Raw genomic sequence first — 22,510 nt, 5'->3', positions numbered from 1 at the left:
TTTAAAATTACTACTTAGGTTTGTGCCACAATAAGTGCTGCCAGCCCACTAGTAGCATTTAACTTACATGCTCTAGGTACATGTAGTACCACTTTACTAGAAACTTACAAGTAAATATTTGTGGCAATTAGTGTAAGCCAATTTCACCAGGTTTAAAGGAGAGAGCACAAGAACTTTAGCATTTGTTAGCAGTGGAAAAGTCGGTAAGGTAGGTAAATTCCTAAAAGCCAACATAAATGGCTTCAGAAAACAGGAAGTAAGGCAAAAGGTTTGGGGATGACCCGACAGAAAGGGCCAAGTTCAACATCATCATACTCCAAAATATCCAACATCATGGACCCAAACAACTGTGCCCGAGTGTGGACAAATACCAACACAACAAGAGTGGACCAAGCTGCAAAAGATGTGTGTGCTCTCTCTCTTTCACCCATCCCATTTTCCACTGTTTTTGTCACTAACTCCATTAAACGTTGCAGCAGTAGTCACAATTAAGTGAGGAGGTGGTGGATCCCAGTTGTTCCTGCAGGACCAGCGACTGCACCATTCTAGTTGGTGTATGTTGTGCGCTGACAGAAATAATGTCTGTAAATTTGCATTCATGTGCTTGCATAGGTTTTTGCCTGTGTTACTTTATCACATTGACCCTGATTCTTAATTTCTTGCCCACATTAAATCTATTACAAGTAACAGGCCCAGACCCAACATTTCCATCTAACTGTTGCCTAATATGTAACTGTCCCAGGCAAGCAAATTGAAAGAGCAAATATTACCCTACACTTTTGAAACTCTCCTCCTCTCAGTCATCCACACAGTATTCTGTACCAGTAGGGGGCAAAATCAGGGATAATTGTAACATAGGACTATATCAAACCTACATAGGGTTCTAATGGGACAACAACCCTTCTATTATTGGATATATCTTCTGATTTTAAATGGTTGATTATCCTGTCCTGCTCCAGAGACTCATATCAATAGGGGTCTGAGGCTTCATCTTCCACTAGATCTATTCCTTCCTGATTATTATATCCGTCATTCACTCTTGCTCTCACTCTACTAATTGGGCTTGTCCTATTCCCTCAAAAGAAGTTCTTTAAGGCTCATACATGTCAAACCACTACAAGAATATACATCTTCTTTCAAACCCACTGCTACAACTAACGTGGATAACACACACATGTTACAACTAACTTTTTCACCCATCCAGGTTGGACTTTTGTGACATTGGTTGATGTCTCATAGCTCTAGGCCATTGGATGTGAATGGATTAGCACAGAAGTCATTCACATTACTAGCCTATGGTAAAAGGACCAACTACCCATCTTCTAGCAAAAGGAGCTTAGCCTAACAATTAAACCATCACCCTAAGTAAAAAAATCTTAATTTGATAATGCATACAAACATCTGTTTGATACCTTAAGGCATCAAGTTACTAAGGTAACATTTTACAAGATGAGATGCCTAAGTCGAATCTTCCCCTAAAAAGAGTTTCAGCAAAAAAGTTATTTAGTGTTGTAGGCTTTCAACTAACGCTTGTGAATGAAATATACCATAGAGCACTCACCAAAGTGATTGTAAAACTAAAGCTTCAATAGGGAATCAAGAACACAGCTTTGAGAATTATTAAACTTAATGTCAGGTCACACATTTCTCCTGTACCTCAATCTCTCCACACACTGCCTCTGGCAAGATGCGTACCCTTCAAAGCAATATGATTATTTCATCATGCCATTCAAGGTTTAGGAACTACACTTCCTTCACCAAAGACTCTGGATATAATATTAGTGCAGATAGCCTCTTTCCAGACTAGCTCTACTTTTACTGTCTGTGCCTTCAACAAAGTCAATACAGGTGGAAACTCCTTTTTGGTCAAAGCAGTTACTCTATCTCCCTGCAAGAATGACAATGTTTTGTAAACCTATTAACTTTTAAAGATCACTAAAAATCCTGCTCTTGCAACATTACAAAATAGTTAGGTATCTACATATTCAAAACCTCTATTATTCCTCAGTTCTGCAACACCTATTGCTTATGCAAATCAACGCCTCCACATTATGTTTTAGAGCATGTCTCCACACCTCATACACATCAAATGACCCTGCCTACGCAGGTCAACCTACAATCAACCCTATATTTCATCCCTGCACTCTACAAAGGATGTGCAGGATCCTGATGCCCATTGGAGCACTTTGCAACGCAGTCAGTGGCAGGAAGCTCTATATAAATGCAACAATACAATTCCTCTTTCAGCTCCCTCACTCTCATTTGTTATTAATTCCTAGTTCCTTTTTTGTGTGCCTCCTGCCCTCTCCCACATATTTTATTCATGGCGGGTACTTTGGTGTTAGTGCCCCTCTTAAAAATTACCTCACCAGTGGTGGAGTAAGGGGCCAAAATATTGTGTGCCTGATGTGGCCAATTTATTCAAACTGTTTTTGTTTTACTGGTATCGCTCCCCCTGCCCCTCTCCCGTACACACATAGGACAACACACACACCATCTGGCACCTATGTTTTATTTTTATATTATAAAACACTTACTAGGCTTTCTAAGCCTCAATGTGCTCAGTGAATATTAACAATTCCACACAGCACCTTAAGGCCCTACAAACAGGAGTACACAATATCCCGCATTACTCAGAATGATGCATGGATGGTTGGTCAACATTATTTCAAATACTTTATTTTATAGTTTTCAATAAATTGTTGTAATATAGATATATTTACTCATTCACATATACATAACAATAACGTACAAACTGTCAGTGTGACCAATCCTCCTCTTTGTGCCATGGCATGCTACACAGTGATTAGAAAGTATATTCTATTACGTCTTCGTACTCGCCCAAAAATCGAAAAGTTAGCTGCTAAGCCTCTGATTTCTCTGAAGGTAAACACCATTTCTTTCCCAGTCATTTAGAAATGAGGGTGTTTATTAAGGGGCATTTAAAGGTTAGGTGTTCCAAAGATCCAACAGTAGCATTACCACAGCAACAAAACCTTTCATAGTTGGGCAAACTGTGATACATCCCCAAATCTGCTATGGTGGCAGACACCCATAGGCACAATTTCAAATGTAGTTTACTATCTTTATCAGTAAAGTACAACAAATGTTCTCAAGGGCGTCCACGTTTTCCTTTGTACGGTGATATCAACATCTGCTTTGATTCCCACTGGAGTATTTCTGCTTTTAAAAAAACCCGAAAAAGTCAGAAATTAGCCCACACCTGCCATTCTACCGACCGAACATAGAAAGCAAATTATTTTCTAAGCTCTTGCTCCAAGAACTTCATGTTTAGTGGTGGAAGAGACCAACCTTAGCCCTGTGACACACAATTTTAGACCTTGAGTGTCAGAGATCTAGCAAAGTTCAAGACAATCTGTGAGGCACACAAGCTTAGTTCAGGACAGACAGGGTAATTGAGGGTGCTTTCTCTATGCAGGGCAAAGGGTTTCTAGAGAAGAGGTTAGTATTAAACAAGACAGTACCTGGAGTCAGGGAGGGAAACAGAACAGAAGAAGGTAACAACAGGCAGTGAATAGGGGACTGCATGTCTTTATTGAAAACTATAAAGCTAACACAAGTAAAAACAATATGATAAAGTCATGGAAACAATAGACAAGGTATCATAAATGATAGTTTGTCTGCTCCTCAGAGTTGATCTCTCTGGGAGGTGAAAAGGATCCTACAAGATGGCAAGGAGCAGATTAAGTTCCCACAGTTCAGCGAGACACCCAGCAGCTCTTATGAAGGAGCTCTGGGTGTCTCTCAACGCCAAAGGCACAAGCTTTGGGGTCTAACTGGCACCAATGGAAGAAATGAAAATCAGGATAAACACCCAAGAAGGCAAAGGAAAACAATGGCTGGAAGGTACACAGAAACAGGAACTGGGCTCAGGGAAAATCTGCACTCACATAAGGGTCAGAACAGGAATGCACAAAATGTAATATACTAGAAACCTGCACACTATCAGAACAGGAATATAAAGTCGGAACAGGAACACAGAAATAAAAGAGAAGGAATATAATAATCCACATTTGTAAAGCGCGAACAATCGCCGGCGCCGGGGATCGAACCATGATCCCCAGAATCCGGAGTCAGTCGCCCTGGCCGCGGCGCCACAGCTCTTCCACCAAGAGATATGCATATACAATGCAGGTCTGGTTGTCTTCAGTCAGAACTATAAACAAGACAAACACAGGACCAAGGAGGCAGGATAAACAAGAGAAAGACAACAAACACAATAACTAATCAGAATAGGAACATGTAATCAAACAACAATGAAAACAGTAATCAAGCCTGCAGTATAGTAGGAGGATCAGTAGAGTTCAAGGAGGCTCAGTAGCACGGTCAGCTGTGAGCCCCTGCACGCTAGGCTGACAGGGCAGTAACAGCTGGCAGGTCAGTGGAGGAGCACAGGTGAAGGGAGAGAGCCAAGTACAAGGAATCAACCAGGGGCAAGGAATCTGGGAACCATCAATTAAGGGAAATCAGTTCTGAGACTTGGAAAGAAGAAGACTATGGAAAACAGCAGACAGAAGACAGAACACAGGAAATCCAGCAAAAGAGAACAGGTCAGAGCCAAGAGCAAGAAAAGTCCAAAAGACAAGTTTAAAGAGGTCAGATTTAGGATTCAGGAATCAAGATAGAGAATATAATACCACCATCATGACTTGATCAGGGCAGACTTGGGAGACTGAAAGGACTACAGGAACCATGATGAATCAGGAAGATAATGCAAAGCCTGGATGGGTATATGAAGTGGATCTGGGAATGCAGTGTAGAAGTGTATACAATCCTATTTAGGGATAAAGGCAGGGCACTGGAAGGACTTGGTGAGTGCCACTCAGTGGCCAGATGGTAAACTCCTAACACTGAGTATCAATCATGCCCATGTCTTTATTCCTGTGCATCTGCTTTGTACCTACCGTTCTTAAATATATATTCCTATTAATGCAACCCGGTTAATTTAAACCTGAATTGGATGAGTGTATATAATGAATTGAATGCACCATTTTTCACATTAAAAAGTCAAATAAAAATTATGCAGTGCAGGGAAATAGGACTGGAGAATCTAGGTCTTCATTGTTCTCGGGCAGTTAATCCTTATTCAGGCATAAACTGGAGTTTGCAATTAAATCAATTGTACAATGTAAGTGAAATGACTGTACATGGTGGACTTTCCCTGCACTAATTTTGTGAGTTAGGGCCTGCTGAAGGTTCTGCAAGGAAAAACACAACACCGCAGAAGCAGGGAACAAATAATGTATGCTCTATGATTGCATAATCACCATGAATATGGGAAAAACTCGGAATGGTAATATATTATTGCACAAGGTAAATAGTACTGTACTTGCTTTATTGGCGGTGTCCGAATGAGTCCCTACGTCAATTAGGTAAGTGAACCTGCATTCTTTTGAGGCAGCAGATGGTCAGATTGTAGAATATGGAGGACATTCTCATTCCATAAACTATCGGATGAGCTGACTCAGCACCATTCGGCATGAGAAGCACCAATAATCCCAGAAACTATTAAACAGTGCTTGGGGATGTAGAATCACACAGACCTTGTCATCTTGTTCCTGGTGTTTCTCATTTGCACTCCTGGTCCCGTATTATGTAATGGACGCACTGTCTCTGTTTGCACCATGATGCACCTTTAAAAGGGTGTACCAAACGCAAACAAGGAGAGTGCTCCCTATTACAATCAAAGTGCTGCCCCCAGGGCAGCCTTGAACTCGCTGCTGCCCTGGTTGCAGCACATTCAATGAAATACAGAGAGACTGATAACAAGTTGCTCTGTAATTCACAGTGCAGGTGGCAACCGGCCTGCACTTTAAAGAGGGAGCAGAGATTCCTCTGCCGGATGATGTCTGGGGTGTGCATGGGACCTCCTTTCACCCTCCCAGAGGGCTGCATGCAGAGACTGCACGCAGTGCACCACTTTTTTGTGGCACACTATCTGTGCATCTCCTGAAGGCCTTTTTGCCTCAGCACCTGCGTCCATAATATGGTGCAGGCGCGGAAGCAAAGTGATTCCCTCATTTGCATGGGTCACGGCCTCATGCCAGTGATAGAACACCCTCTGAAGACAGTGCTGGGTCTATAAGTGTGCAAGCACTATCAATTTTACATCAGGGGCTGCAAAAGCATGTGCAACTCTTCCTGTAATGCGATAATGCCATGGGGCACACACAGTTCATTCATAAGCCAGTTTCTCCCTCTGAACACTGTGTGTATGTAATACAGCTCCTCCTGCAGTTTTACAGATTCAGCATGCACATTAATTTTCTCCTTCTCTAATTTAATGCTTTTCATTGTTCCATACAACTCAAAGTGGTTTATAGGGTTTTTAGGACTCGCCTGACCCAGCGCATGCGCTGGTCTGGCGAGACATTTTGTGAGGGCTCCAAAAAGTGCCACCATGGCCAGCCTAGAGCTACAGTGCATGTGCACACCATGATCCAATGCTTCAATAGATTGCAGCAGTTAAAACAAGCATTGGCATAGCCAATAGGTCTCGCTTTTGGGACCTTATAAGTATTTAGTTATGCAACTGTTGCATGGCTAAACACTTATAAGGTCCCAAAGGCGAGACCTATTGGCTATGCCAATGCTTGTTTAGATTGGCACAGTTGACATGGTTTATTTGGTCTGATGTTGGCCATGATCTTTTGATTTTACTAAAACAAAAATGTTTAAAATGCATAACTAAAGGGGCTTTTAGACAGCCTTCTTCATCCATTAGTCTGTTAATGTGCCATTTACATTTTTATTCTGCTCACTACAGTGCACTGCATGTGGAAAAGGGTCAGTCCACTTCACCCATTGGCTACCTTCTTTGTGAATGACAACATGCTGCTCCTTCACAAGCAGCACATCCAGTTCAATGCCAGGGTGTACTATGGCAATGTGTTCCTTTTGAGAACAAAAATATTTTAGTTTTTAGCCATTGAAAAGTGCTGAACAGTTCCGCTAACAATAAAGTTTTGCAAAATACATAACAAAACAAGCATTGACAAAGCCAAACCACTGGTGGCTAAGGCAGACCCATTGGTGTTGCCAGGTCCTGTTTTCACATATGAGAATGGAGTGAGGATTTAGAGGTTATGGCTGCTCCTGAGTTTTGCTATAGGTCATGTGGAAGTACTATGCACCTGTACTGTGCCTCATATTAGAACGCTCTGGTACACTTGCAAATTAAGTGACTGAAGACCGTGGACCATATTTACCGTGCCTAAAGATTGACTGAAACTATGACTCCAAAACAGGCAACACATTTTCCACTCATAAGAGCATTACACAAATGCGGATTAACCGTCTACACAAACACATTCTAAATCGGGTGGGAGGAGCAGAAAAGGGCTGTCCAGCAATTTTACCCATTTTGACCGAAGCAATCTAGATTAATTGACTGTGATATTTTTTTTAGTGCCTAAATGCACACAATTTTCTTATCTATTATTTTTTAAAGGTTATCTACAGAGGACAACAGCATAACATCAGAAGCGCTGTTTTGAAAATGATGGTTGCTTGGACACTCGCCTTCCTTGTGTATGGCCCAGTGATAATATTCTGGGAATATGTAGCCGGCTACAGCAACATTCACGAGGGGGATTGTAATCCTGATTTCTTCTACAACCAGTACTTCCGGCTGTTGTCATCCATTATTTTCTTCTTTACCCCCCTTGTCGGCATTCTTTATTTTAACCTGAACACCTACGTTAATATCAGACACCGCACAAGGATGAGACAGAAATCTTTGGTCATAAACACCACAGACTCACGTCCTATTTTCACCATTGCATATTTGCCAAACTGTAATGGCAACAAAAACTCGCCTTCAAAACAAGAAAGGAAAGAGAAGCATGACTCTTTTTTTAAACATAGTAAACTATTTAATAACCTCCTGTCCAATGCATCTTTCAACAGAACTGTTGTTTTGGAGCACCGTGTAGGAAACACACCAAGAACATCTCCGCCTACCACACACAGTGCATTGCTGTCTGCAGATATCAAAATTGCGAAGTCCCTAGCAGTTCTAGTGGGCACATTTTGCCTTTGCTGGGCGCCCTGCTCCTTGCTTATGATTGTACGTGAAGTATGCCAACAAGATTGTATACCAACAGAGTGGTCTGATACCGCTTACCTCTTCACTTACCTTAACTCCTCACTCAATCCCTTTATTTATCCATTATGTCACCCAGCCTTTAAAAAAGCTTTCATTAAAATATTGTTCCCTGCGATATGTAGATGTAAAAGTGCCTCAAGGAAATCTGGAAATGCTAGAAAGAACATGTCAAGGGAAGAATTTTAAGATAGGAGAGGAGGATGAGTGAAGTACTGGTGCAAACAGAATAAGGGATAAGGAAGGAAGAATAGTCTTAGCCATGTTTTTGTTTTGTAAGAAATGGTTGGCAGTCCTCGAGAAATTAGGTATAAAGATCGAATGCGAATGTTTTATATTTTTTAATAGTAGCAAAATAAATATACTAATGTATTTTTTGTTATGTAAAATTCTTTAAAAAAAATCTTATTATGTGAGTTATATTTGCAGCTATTTGCTTTGGAATGAAGTGTTTTGCAATTATTATGGATTTTTTAAGAAGTGCTGATTCAGTAAATTCAGCTAATTAATAAAGACAAATCTGGGTCTGATTAAAGTTTGTTGGATGAGTCACATCACAAATGTGACGGATATCCCGCTCGCCTTATTACACATACATTATATTCTATGGCACTTGCAACAAGACAGACAGGACATCCGTCATGTCTGTGACATAGTAACCCGTCGGCCAAACTCTCTATGAGCGGCATCTCTCAAAGTCTGAAAAATGATAAAAGATTGAATAAATAGCACCTTCAGTAAAAAACATCACCAAAAAAACATACAGATAGAAAGTAAAATTAGAAAATACTGTTGGTAAACAAGACTAAACAGAAATAAGACAATTTACAGTTACAGTATTTTAAGGTATAAAAGAACAAAGGAGCTGAGCAGGAGAAGTTGAAGTGCTCTTCGCTCTGGAATCAATGTAACAACATCCCACACAGATGTTTCAAAGATTTAGAACTAGAGCCCCTACATCTTTCTTCGATGCAGATATAACATCTCTGACGAAAGCAGTGTGGAAGAAAAGCAGGGACATGATAGGACAGCCACTCAGAAGTTTGGAATCAAGTGCATTTTGATTCCAGATTGGCAGCAATGACAAAGTGTACAACAAGGAACCAAAACAGAATGGACTCTATATCGCCAGTCGGAAGAGGAAGCAGTGGGGTTGGAAGACAGCAAAGAGGCTTAGCGGGAGAATTAAAAAGTGCAAAAATGAACGTGAAATTTGGTGTATTTTAAATATCGAATCAGTGCAGTTGGCGGCACCCTTCATGAAATACCTGACAGCAGTAAAAACAGTTTTGGATTCCGACAATTCACACTGAACTATAATCCATAACGCAGCGCCAACTGTTTTAGAGCTTCATGTTTATAGTTGCTAAAGTGGTGATTAAACCTTTTAAACTTCAGAAAAACAGAGTGAAAAAATAATGTATACCCCTATTTATAATATTGGAATATATACACTTTATATTGTTTTTGTATGGCCTGATTGCAATGATTTTAATTAATTTTGCAATAAAAATTATGTAATGTGGGACGTCCAATGCAATCCAATTAATGTTTACGGGGAAGACAATTTAAAAATTATGGTAGCACAGAAAAAACACTGTATTACGCCCATTTCAATATAATCAGAGAATTGCAAATACAACTTGAAGACATAAAAAAACATTTAAAGTTGTGTAAGCTCATCTTAAATGATGATGCATGTAAATAAAGACTGAATTACCATGTTATGAACACAGGGGATTTTACGGATATTCTTAATAAAGTATCAGCTACTGACCCCTTCATAATCTCCAAATATGAAACCTCCTATTTTCAAGTGTCATCTCTACTTCTGGTATACCTGTCAACAACTGTATCTGACAATGTAATCATCTCCCCTGGAATTAAGATATACATCAGTGGCAAAAGAAAGAGAGAATAACGCAGGAAGGAGGACAGCTCATTGAGTGAAGCACTGTCTGCTGGGATATGTGTGCAACACTATGCATGCCTGTTTGTGGCCATTACACAGTCAATTACTAAACTCAAAGAATGCATTATGAAATCTGTTTGTGAATGAGGAAACTAAATGACTTCCACGGTAGTAAGAACTTTATCCAAAAACACAGTATTAGGAGGTATGAGAGCGATCACATGGTGGAGAAGAAATACATATTTGGGGGAGAGGAGACAAGCTAATTGAAGTGAATTCAAAGAGGGGATATGCATGTACGAAAAAGAATGGGGAGCTTAGAAAGTAGGAAAAGAGCAGGGTGATGATAAAGGGAAGGACAGTGAGACTAGTGGGCTGTGCCGTAGTTAATAAGATAAGAAAGATAGTGATAATGGCCTAGAAGAAGGATAATGATAGGATGGGCTGATTGTGTAAGGATAAATGAAAACAGTGAGGAGATATCTCCAATTCTCTATGGTCTTATTACACACTTTCTAAGCTTTGAATGATTTAAAATGAAGGCAACATTTGACTGACTTTTTTGACTAGCTCAATGTGGCATTCAGCAAGTGAGGGAATCAGGCATGGGACAGCAGAGCATGATGAGATCCTCTCTCCAGCAATGTGTCTCTTTAGCAGTATCTGTCACCATCTCAATCCCTGTCACATCCCTATTCTGAGTCACCACCCCAAACTCTGTAACATCCCCTTTCCCTGCCATGGTCTACATTTCGGCTGATACATTTGAGGAGTTGTGGAAATGAAACAAAAAAGCTATATAAGGGGGAAGCAGAAAGGCATGCTGTCCCCTAAGTTTAGAGAGGAGGTGTCTAAGGGATAACTACTGTGAAGAAACCTGATGAATATTGTTTTAACCAATTTTTGCGAACTCCCGGGACTCTCAAGGGATCGCGAATAGCAAAAAGGAGTAGATGAGTTCTCAATACATTCCATTAGTAGGAATGCATATTGTGGTCCTTGTTTTAGAGGTACGTACTGTAAGGAGCAGATAGTTAATTACTATTTTCAAAATAAAGTTACAATCTCGAGAGACTCCTTCGGATCGTATAAATAAATAGGGGTAGCGAAAATCCAGTGTATATAAATTATACCTATTACAACAGGATATGCACTTTCCATTCTAAAACTATGCTCTCTCGGGAGGCTTGTGAGTGTAATGCAGCAATCACTGCCCCTTTGGAGTGGATACGGAGGACTTTGCCCCTGGCTCTGGCAAGAGGCCCACAAGAGTCAACCACGCTATGTATGAGAGCATCATGGCTCTCTCGAGTGTCCCACATGAGTCATCAAGAAGGGAAAAAAGGAGTGTATAGTACAAATAACATATACAATGAAAGTATAGGGTAGCTATGAAAAAAGCTTTTCAAGTAGCATTTTTAACAACTTTATCTTGTGATTTTTTAACATTTTAAAAAATGTTTGTATTTTTTTAAGGATAGAGCATAAACAAGAAACTGGGAGCAAAACTAACAACTCCTTCAAAACAAAGGGGAGAAAAATGTAGAAACAACCACTGCCTAGATGGGCATTTATGATCCTGGACAAGCCTGTTCCGTGCACCCCTTGCTAGTCTCAGAACAAATAAATGGTCTCCTTGCTACGTTCATATAAGCAGAATTGTTATCTGCTTGAGTGGTGAGTACCTGGGCAGGCACAGTGTCACCAGGTTGAAAGGATGTGGATGCCACTGATGAGTTATCAAGCTTTGCAACACAGGCTAACTCAGCCCTAACAAGGTGTTGAGGGTCCATTGCCCTTAAATGTCACCACATCTTAGTGGTACTCATGGAATTTTGCTCGTTCCGGCTGCCCCTGCTGAACATTTTTTGCATATGTCACAAATTACATATTTACAAGAAACTTTCTTTCCACCAGGCCTCATCTGAAAAAATTGGCAAACCAAGAACTCCCTGGGTGGCAGAGGTGGATGACTTGCAGGAACAGTAGTAGCTGCCGCGGTCCATGCAGGTAACAGCGATGGGGCCGTGTAGGGGTAGATTCCGAGGGACGATGCCTTGGGAAAATTAAATAAATAATAAATGTTCCCTCTGCATCATCCCTTGGAATCTCCCCTTACACTGCCCCACCACCCCACCGCTATTACCTGTACAGATCACAGCTGAGGAGTAGGGTTCTCATCTGAATCAAATGATGACATTCTGATCACAGAAAATCAGCTATGTCAGAGAGGTAGCAAAAATGTCTAACCACAGCAAAACCCAATAGGTAAATGGAGCATAAAAAGGAAGGAATTTTTTTTGCTAAATAAAGACATCCATATGAACAAATCACAGTCCTTCCTTGGTATGTCTTCCCTATCTAGAGCATTTTGCAGGTGTTTCACGAGAGGCCCACAAGATGGTAAAAAGAGAGAGCTTTCTTAATATCTCAAATGCAATAATACATTAATGTTTTTTCTACTTTGAGCAAAACTTCTGATGTCTTACTTCATTCAGAACATAAAAAATGCACTCTTACTAACTCCAAATGTATGTTCTCACGAACTGATCGTGAGAGACGGACAAGGAGTACAGTCCCATCATGCGCCACCCAAGGTATTGTGGGTTCCGCTCCAGTTATCGTCTTGCGAGAGCTGTAAATTTGTAAACAAAATATGTAATACAATATACAATATAATTACTATACTGAATTTAATATTAAAAGATTAGCATTCAATAATAACTGACCACATGAGAAAGATCTCTGTAACATAGATCAAAACAAAATTTACAACCCTACAATCTAGCAAGCCTCCTGCAAGTCATCGTCGAGTCTCCCATGAGAGTGATCGCACACCTTAAAAAAGGATGTACATAGTGAAAACATACAGTTTACAGTACTGGAAAAACTTATCACTGTCTTTTTTAAATATAAATATGAAGTTTATGTAAGGATGCATACAAAGACTATGAAAACTTTGCTGGGAATATTTCTGTATATATGAGATACAAAAACTAAGAAGTTGAACATTCTCGGTGCTCAAACAATGTTGGAGTAGTTAGTTTCAATGTATTTTTAAATATATATATATATATATATATATATATATATATATATATATATATATATATATATATATATGTATTTGAAAATCTTAGAAATTCACTGAAAAAACAAAGGTTAAAGTAATGTTATAGTTAAGTGTAATAAAGGTATGAGTTTTCAATTAAAAAAAACCTTAGAAATTCACTGAAAATGCTTAAGATAAGAACACAGAGCTGTAAATAGCAATCATAAAAAATATCGCTAAAAACATGAATTAGTACTAGAGTTTGTATCATATAAAAAGGCTCCATAGAAATACATCGATAAAATGTGTGAGACAAAATAATTCAACACCATTGTAAGTTCATTAACAGGGCCACACTAAAATAACTTTACGTAAGAATAGTTATAACTAGACTTGGGTTTCTCTTAGTTTTTTGGAACGGATAAGCCAAGCCCATTTCAAAAATTGCGCCATAGCAATAACTATTGGTTCGTTAGTGGATGTCTGCCGAATCCTTAGCGCCTCCGTGGCAGATCTATTACCTAGGTCCATACAGATTGGTTTCAACCATTTAGTCCTGGGTAACTTATTGGCCGGACACACAAAGAGAACATGAGATATGGATTCCATCTGGGCCAAGCAAACAGGACAGTAATCTGGCCCATGCAGAAGCCATTTACTTTTAAAGGTGTTAATCGGAAGAGAGACAACCCTAAACTGGTGGTATAGTTTCCTATCCATTGGTTTTAGGATGACATCCCAGTAGGCTTCCAGACCAAATCCTGTTTTTGCGTCAAAAAGTCCCTCGACAGGGTGGACCTAATAGCAGAGGAAAAATAATTACTCTTAACCATATCCCAATAGGCAGCCTTAAACTCCCTTTTTGTTGGGAATGGGTTTTCTTCAGGGTGCTCCCATAGACCACTCATCCCCATCCCACACAGGGTGTTTTTTACATTCTGGAGCCATTTGATCTTACCCAAACAACCAACCCCTTGAAATTCAGAAGAGATTTGGCATATTGGGAAAGCTCGGGAGTGACTCAGAGCCGTCTCCAGAATGCTACTGGTCTATATCGGGCTAAATCCTCAATACGTAAGCAACCCAAATCCATAAAGAGGGGCAACAGTGGTGAAGATTGCGGAAAATTCGTGATTGCTCTGACAAATTTATTCTGGGCTCGTACCAAGATGGAGATGTTCTCATAACCCCATAATTCGGCACCATATAGGATTGAAGTGTTGACCTTGGTGGTATATATTTTAAGAACAGGGGCAATGGGCTTGGTAAATGAGTGGCTATGTTCTTTCACAAGAGCTCCTGCCAGCTGTACGTGTTTTAAAGCTAGCAAATCAATGTGAGATTTCCAGTTAAGCTTCCTGCCTAAGGTAATCCCCAGGTACGCGAACGCATCTGTTTGTTCTAAAAGGGCATTGTTCATGCACACACTGCTTTTAATGAACTTGTGTTTGTGAAAAACCATGAATTTTGTCTTGTCCACATTTACTACCAGCCCATGATCTTGACAGAACACCTCAAACCTGGATAAAGCAGCCTGCAACCCTTCTGTGTCTTAGATAGGATCAAGGTGTCGTCTGCGAACATGAGCAGTGGTATGCTCAGCCCTGCCAAACTTGGGGCATCAGTATGACATGTGGAGTAATAGTGGACCACCCTGTCAATAAACAGGGAAAACAATGTGGGCGCCAGGACGCATCCCTGGCGCACCCCTTTAGGACAGGGAATTTATCGGTGACCTCACCCTTTGAGCCCCACCTGACCTGTGCATAGTTCGATGTGTGCAATTTGATTAACATGGCTAATAGCTCCTGTGGCATCCCTGCGTCCGAGAGGACGCTCCACATTTTATTACGTGGGACCAAGTCGAATGCAGACTTAAGGTCGATAAAAGCTGCATAAAGGGATCCTCCCCCTATGTTAACTACTTTCCAGTAAATCATAACAAACCTAAAAACTTGGTTGATGGTCCTAGTAAAGGGGCGAAAGCCGGCCTGCAGTGGTGATAAAATCTCATACTCCTCAATGCACGCTTGGATTCTACTGAGGACCAACCTGGCAATTAGTTTCTGCATTGAATCAATAAGGCGGATAGGCCTATAATTGCCAGGTAGCGAAGGATCACCCTTTTTAAAAATCGGAATAATGACTGCTCCAGACCATGTATCAGGGATGGGTGCACCACTAGCTATCGCGTTGGCTAAATAGGTGATGTAGGTGACCCAATTCTCTTTGTCGTGCTGAAACAAGTCCGCCGGTAAACAATCCGGACCTGGTGCCCTTCCTTTCGGTATCAATGGGAGAACCTTCTCTACCACAGAGCTGTCAAACGATAAAGTGGTAGGGGTGAAACCAAGTTGGGGGTGAGTCGAGACATTATTTGAATTAGAAAATTGTGCTTCAAAGTACGCAACCCATGATTCTGGTGCTACATGGTTAACTGGTATGTGTGGTGTTCCATTGCTTCCCCACTTAACTAGCTGCCAGAATTTGACCATATCCCGATCATTACATACAAGTCAAGCCAATGTTTGTCGTCCCATTCCTTCTTTGCTGTTGATTTGGTTGCTTTATACCTGGCCCTGGCAGATCTAACCGCGCCTTTATTTATGGATCTAAGGGCGTTCGTTCGTACCCGGTATGCCACTCTACATGACTTATTGTACCAAGAGGCCATTTTTGCACCAGGCTTTTTCTTCCTTGAAATAGGCTTGATAAAAGGGTTTTAAACTAGAGAATAGTTCACTATGGACATATGGGACAGTGTGGTTAATGTCCTCCTGGGTAGAACAGTTGTTGAGAATAGCAACAGAATGAGCAACCATAGATTTCATCAGCTCCAGGTCCCCTTCTCTTTCAACGAGCCTTGCCCATCTGACTCTCCTGTCATCATTCGAAACTACTGCTTCCAATTGGGTGTGGGCAACATCCTTATTGTCTAGTGGGCTCAGATCCTTGAGTGATAATATCAATGGGTCATGATCACTTTCGGTCCGTTCAACAACCGACATGTCTTGTAAGTGGACCCGAATTCCACATTGAGAAGGATATAATCTATCCTGCTGTTTCTCACACCATTATTAAAAGTATGCGCACCCTTCCGGTCCGACTCCATCCTCCCATTTGCAGCCCTCACTCCCTTCTCCAGGCACAGCCCCTTGAGCTGTAATGCTGCTTCCGTCCATTTATGAATTGGGCTAAGGTCTGGGGGGGAATATTCCATTGTAAGTCCTCATCAGAGGTTAAATTGCCATCCTCTTGGTCGAGAGGTTCGAAAGAGCAGTTAAAGTCACCCGCTATGATCATGTTGCAACCTTCTCTCCTGCTGTCCAAGAGTCTATCAAGGAGGGCAACTGTCTCTGAATGCCTCCCACCCAGCATCCCTCTTGCATAGATGTTAATTAACAAGATATCCCATACACGACCAATTCGTAATCCCTTTTGTCCACCTTGTGCTGGCTTTGAAAAATTTAAGAACCCGGGATGGTAGACTTATTCCAAAGCCCATGTCTCTTGAAATACCCATATATTGTGCTGTTCAATAAAAGTAGACCAATCACTAGATTCAGTTTTAGATAAAAACCCCACAATGTTCCAAGAACCCACTGTACTGCTGGGCTTATAGAGCCCTGGAGGTTCACTCAGGAGAGGCATTTGGACTGCGGGTCCACAAGCGGTACTTGATGCCACAGTACCGGGGGGCCATTCGATAAGGAGCCTCCAACCTCGGATACACTGGCTGGGCCTGCCCACTTGCTCTCCCAATGCATTTTGTCTTCCCCTAGATTGCCCGCATTATTACCAGCTGCAGCCCTCGATACATTCATAGTCCTTGTTTTGATGAGGTCAACAGGGTCACTAGTAAAAACGCCTTGTTCTAATTCCCCATGTCCCCGATAAGGCTTGTTGTAATTAATGCAGGGCCACCAATGCTATCAAGTCAATCAGTACTTTCTAATGATGAAAGGGCGTCAAATCGATTGCTTACGGGGACAGAGTAATTGTAATTCCCTAATGGATGGAATATCCCTCTCCCATTGACACTATTAGTATTTGTTGTGGGTCGGTAGAAAAATCCCTGTGGTAGTACTGAGATAGTATCCCTTGCATCATGGTTCCTTGCCCTCGACAATATAAACTGAACCATGCTAGGTGTCCTAAACCTCAAAACCACACAGTCCCCCCGAAAAGATTTACCAGACTTCCCCACCCAGAGTACCCTAGGCACCATTTTAAATTCAGTGAAAAGTTCAGTGGTAATCCCTGTTCTAGAACTTAACAGGTGTAGTGCCTTGTTTCACAGGGTTGACCAGTGCTGCAGCGTCTGTGTTGCAAGCTCAGGGACATTACCCAAAACAACTGTATACCGTGTAGCTTCTGGCGGTAGGTGGAGAGATGTTGGGAGATATTGCTCATCTGCTGAGGATTGTTGGAGTCGATGTATTCTACCAGCTCTCGGTCCTGTTGTGCACCCTGGGTGCCGTGTCCACCACTAGTTGATGGGTTTAGCTGACTATTACCCACAACCGTGCTAGAATAACTGGGTGGTATATTATCTGACCCCTTACTTTGCAAACCCCTAACCTCCGGTTTGGTGGAATACCCCCGCCGCCTAATTGTGCATTAGAATTAATCGATGGGCTCATACGGAGGCCCTGTTCTATTTTAGTGAGCTTATCTTCAATTGAAGCAAGTTTCTGCATCAGGGGGTCAATTAAAATGGAGATTTTCTGCATTAACTCTGTGGTAAAATCATCCTTACTACGGTTAGCTGGTTCAGGAGTAATGCCCACAAGAGAGCAGTCGCTGGTGGTTGGCAAAGAAGATTGCGGACGTCCCCCACACCCATTTGCAGAGACCTTCCTGCTTGAGCCCCCTGTTAAGTTGGGATGTGATTTTGCTATGCCTCAGGCTTTCCTTTTCTTCATTGGAGGTTCCCCCTCCTCCCCCACAGCCCCCTGTTTAACCTGCTTGGCTTGCTTGCTCCTAGTAGTAGCCAGTGAGGCTCTAGGAGGACCTGCCAGACTTAATGAGGTGGGATCAGGTGAAGCAGTTAGGACGGATATAGGCTGCCTAGTTGGCCCAGGAAGAGCAGCTACGGGGGATTTGGATGCATTAATGGGGTAAATGGGGCTGGATTACCTGAGCCTATAGATGTTAAAGGTTCTAACGATAACCTGCGCTCAGTTAGTTGTATCTCATGAATGAGCGCAGATTCGGCCCTGGATAGGAATGCGTTGAGGGTTCCCACGACTCCCCTCCCCACTCCAGATTTACGTTTACCCAATAAACTCGCCCCAACACGTGGCATAGCGATTCACTAATGCTGCTAAACTGATCTCCCTGCTAATGGACCCAAAGTTAGAGGGATGGCCCAACCCAGCCTCCTCTGTACTCTGACGGGCTCAGATGGGCCCGCCCTTGGTCCGAGCTTCGTCCGGGCTGCGTCCCACTCCACGGGTGGAGAGGCAGCGCTTTAAATGCGGTGACGACGCCTTCCCCTCACTCGCGGCAGCTGGTCCAGATAGGATGCCCTCTGGGAGGTGGAGTCCTCTCCCAGAGTTTTGGCACCTGCAGCAGCTGACGAAACAAAGGCTACGGGGATCCTGGGACAGCATCCCACCCGAGCAGTCACAGCGCCGCAAAGAGGAGATTAACACAGGCGGAGGTGCGGCAAAAAATGCAAGCTACTCACTTTTCCCCAGTTAGTCGTGGAGGGTAGATTATTAATACTGTAGTTATCTACCGGGTGAGTAGCTAGTAAAACATTATAGTGGAGAAGCGTTATAGCATTAAGGAGATTGTGCTCGCAGTAATAGAGTCCAGTAATCTTCTAAAAGTTTATGTGCCCTTCGGTCCTGTGGGCCTCCTCCTGAGAATGGAGCAAAAGAGGCTGTGAAGTTGTAAGCGGCTTCACAGGCTGTGACCGTCTGTGCCCTGTGCCCTGTGATTGTGACCGGCCAAGTACTGCACAGGAGCACAGAAGCGCAAAATGCGCATAAGGGAAATAAGGGCAAATACTGAGGCCGGTTCAACAACAAGAGACTGTGGGCAGTGAGGAAATGATGCAGTGTGCTGATGCGCAGTAATGCGCGGTAATGCAGCGCCGGATCCTGGGCAGGGCGAGAGAGCAGGGCACACTGGGTGCTACAGGCTACTCCCAGCCTAGTTGAGTCGCCTCTGAAGTGCACCTTGGCACAACACTTCTGGCTGACTCTAACGTCAACCACACTGTCCCACTTTACTGCTTGATACCACTGCCCTTCAGTGCCTCTCAGTGCCACATATCACGTTCAACAGGTGTTCAACGGACCCCCGGGCTCCAAACCATTCAAATTCTTGATGCCTGGACTTGTAGCTCACCAGGGGCAGCTCCTCACCACCAGCACCTCCCCTCACCTCACCGTCTATCAGGCACAAAGCACGGGACTCCTGCCTCAGCAAGCGTTGGATAGTGGTGATGGAAAATTTGGAAAATTGAGGCTGAGTGCTCTCCCACAGCCGTGGTTCCCGTGAGTCCCGTATGACCTCCTGCGGCTCAGTGGGGGCTCCCGCGGGTCATCTCAGCTGCAGACCCCTTCTTTCCTCTGGTGTTTTCTGGTTTCTGGTTTTTGGCGTATTTTCACCCACGATGCTCTCCCGCGGCTCACTCGCGGCTCGCAGTTCGTGCCGCTTCCTGCATCTGCGTGACCTGCGTAGCCAAAACCTGGACTGGATCAGCAACAGGTGGATCTCCTGCCCATAGCCGCTGTTGAAGATGCCCACTTTAACCCTTTAACCCTTGTTTTTTAGTTAAAAAAAAAATATATATATATGTATATACATAATATGTATATATATATGTGTATATATATAATATATATTCATTGAAAAAACCAAATGTTACAGGGATGTTATAGTTAGGAAATGAAATTAAAAGAACGTACACTTTTCCTGAAAAAACAGAGGTTACAGAGATGATTTAGTTAGGTTCAGGTTTCACTCATACAGTGGAATTCAGCAGTTATAGTTAGCTGAGCTAACTATAAATTGCACCCCTGCAATGCACTGCTTATGACCTCACAAGGTGTATTGGTGAATCAGTGGGTGTATGAGTACCTGCATGGTTGTGACTAACCATATAAGTGAGTTATTACGTGTCTCAGTGAATGTATGGATGAGTGACTAGGTTTTGTGAATGTCTGTACCAATCTGTCAGTTGGTGTTTATGTGCCTCTTTGGGTTGGTGAGTGGATACATAGGTGGCTGTATGTGTGACAGATTTGTTGTCTGAGTACCTGTATGGGTGTATGAGTGTCTGTGTGGTGGGGTGAGAATGTGTGTGACTGCCTGCATGGATGAGTGAGTCAGTGCCTTATAGGTTAGTGAGCACATCTGTTAGAGGCTGTTTGAGTGACTGAGCATGTGTATGGCTGTGCCGGTGAGTGAATGGGTGTGTCAGTGGTATATAGGCGAGTAACTGTTTATGTAAAAGACAGTAAAGGTGAGTGTTGGAGTATATGAGTGACTTTATGTGTAAGTGAGTGAATGTGAGAGTGGCTGTATGGGTGAGTGTGTGCTTGTGTCAGTAACAGTATAGGTGAGTGAGTACGTGTTAGTGACTGTATGAATAAGTGAGTAAATGTATGTATAAATGTATAGGAGAGTATGTGGCTGTGTGTTGGACTCTATGTGTGAGTGAGTAGGTGCGTGAGTAGCTCTATGGGTGACTAACAGTTTGTGAGTGGTTATATGGATGTTTAAGTGGATATAGCAGTAGCTATTGAGTTGGTGTTTGAGTGGCTGCATGGTTCACTGAGTGGATGTGCATGAAGACCTATGAATCAGTGAGTGGGTGTATATGTACTGGTATGGGTGTGTCAATGGTTTTGAGGATGTTAGTGTGCAAGTTGGAGTGGGTGTATTGAACATTTATATTGGGGTGTGAGTGGGTGCATCAGAGATTCTGTGGATGATGTCATCAGTGATGTCATTTGAGATGTCATCAGTGATGTCACTGACCATGTCATGAGTGATGTAATATGTGAGGTCATAAGCAGTGCATTGCGGGGGTGAAAGTTATAGTTAGCTCAGCAAATGTTTATGGATTTTTAAATTCTATTTCCTAACTATAACGTCCATGCAACCTATGATTTTTTTATTGAATATTTAAGGTTTTTAAATTGAATATTGTATCTATAATGGCTCTATACCATGTATTTTTATAACCTTGTATTTTCTTCAGTGGATTGATAAGCGTAGTTTTTTTTCTTTGCATTTTTTATACACGCATCAACGTCGTGATACCAGTGGGGACATTGCGTAAGGTGCATGTTTTTGAGGAAGTCTTGAACATATATTTCAACAGATCTGACTTAATAGCAGACACTAGTTGTAATGTAGACTTTATATTTGAGGTTGTGTGATTATTTTGTGAAGAAACCTCTTCAATGTGATGTTTTATATAATCGCTGTGACTCCGTACACCGCGTCGTTATCGGTAGATGCGAAGTGCGGGTGTTTTTTTAAAACTCAGCAACACATAGTTACACATATTTTAATTAATTTTTGACACAAGTTGTTTATTGATATACTCTTTAAACCTAACTTTTGTAAGAATTTTTCAATTAAAAGCCTTTTACTTGGTGATCGCGGCAATGCTGGAAGTCACTATGACGTTGGTAACGGCGATGAAGGTGTGCTTTTGGTAAAGTGTATAACACATATTTATACATATTACATTGTATGATCCACTTTTGGGGGTTTAATACCAGTCGATTAACAATTATGTTTGAGTACTTATTTTAAATTAAATATAATTCTGTTCAGTTTCCGGTCTTCACGAAGATGCTGATCATCGTGAAGATTATGTGATCGGGAAATAGATGAATATGATTGGATGATACACTTTTCAACTAAAAGAATAGACAGAACATGCCCATTTATCTATATTGAACATTCTTTAAGAGAAGTTCATTGTGAGCAGCTCACTAGCATTTATTGGATTGGTTCTTATGCATATTTTTGCAAAATTGTCAACTCAGCCAGAAGAGGGAGATCAGGTGGAACAGCAGGTGGACCAGGAAGTCGAAGAGGTGGATTCTGCTGAATCTGGAGATGAGGGGCATCCTCAGAGGAAATCAACCTTTGCTTGGGATTTCTTCAGGATTCTGTAGGAAGAAGCAAAAACAGTCTCCAAATGTGTGCAATGCACAATATGTGGCAAGACATTGTCAAGGGGTAAAACAAGAAATATTCTTGCAGAACTGTGTCCATTTTTTGCCATCCAAAAACATATCATGGCAATTATCTAAAAGCAGTAAGAAGGCAACACGAGGCTGAAGGACCCTCAGCTTCAATAGCAGTCGCAACAACACTGGGGCAGAAAGTCCCTTCAGAGGTCCTATGTGAACTTCAAGATTTGTCTCCAGAGTTTTACCGAATG

The 22,510-nt window shown here is 42.0% G+C and overlaps 1 protein-coding gene across 1 annotated transcript in view; it reads left to right on the top strand.

Moving 5' to 3' along the window:
- The window catches only part of LOC146831442 (histamine H4 receptor-like), a 60,455-nt gene extending 38,214 nt beyond the window's left edge, over positions 1–22,241 (top strand). Inside the window, exons 3-4 of the mRNA XM_085603912.1 lie at positions 7,472–8,089; positions 22,110–22,241. Coding sequence (XP_085460038.1) covers positions 7,472–8,089; positions 22,110–22,241 — 750 coding nt within the window. The remainder of the gene's footprint in view (positions 1–7,471; positions 8,090–22,109) is intronic.
- Positions 22,242–22,510: the final 269 nt, after the last annotated feature.

This window comes from Triturus cristatus, chromosome 5_1 (assembly GCF_964204655.1).
Source record: "Triturus cristatus chromosome 5_1, aTriCri1.1, whole genome shotgun sequence".
Taxonomy (NCBI): Eukaryota; Metazoa; Chordata; class Amphibia; order Caudata; family Salamandridae; genus Triturus; species Triturus cristatus.
This window is presented reverse-complemented; position numbering and strand designations above follow the sequence as displayed.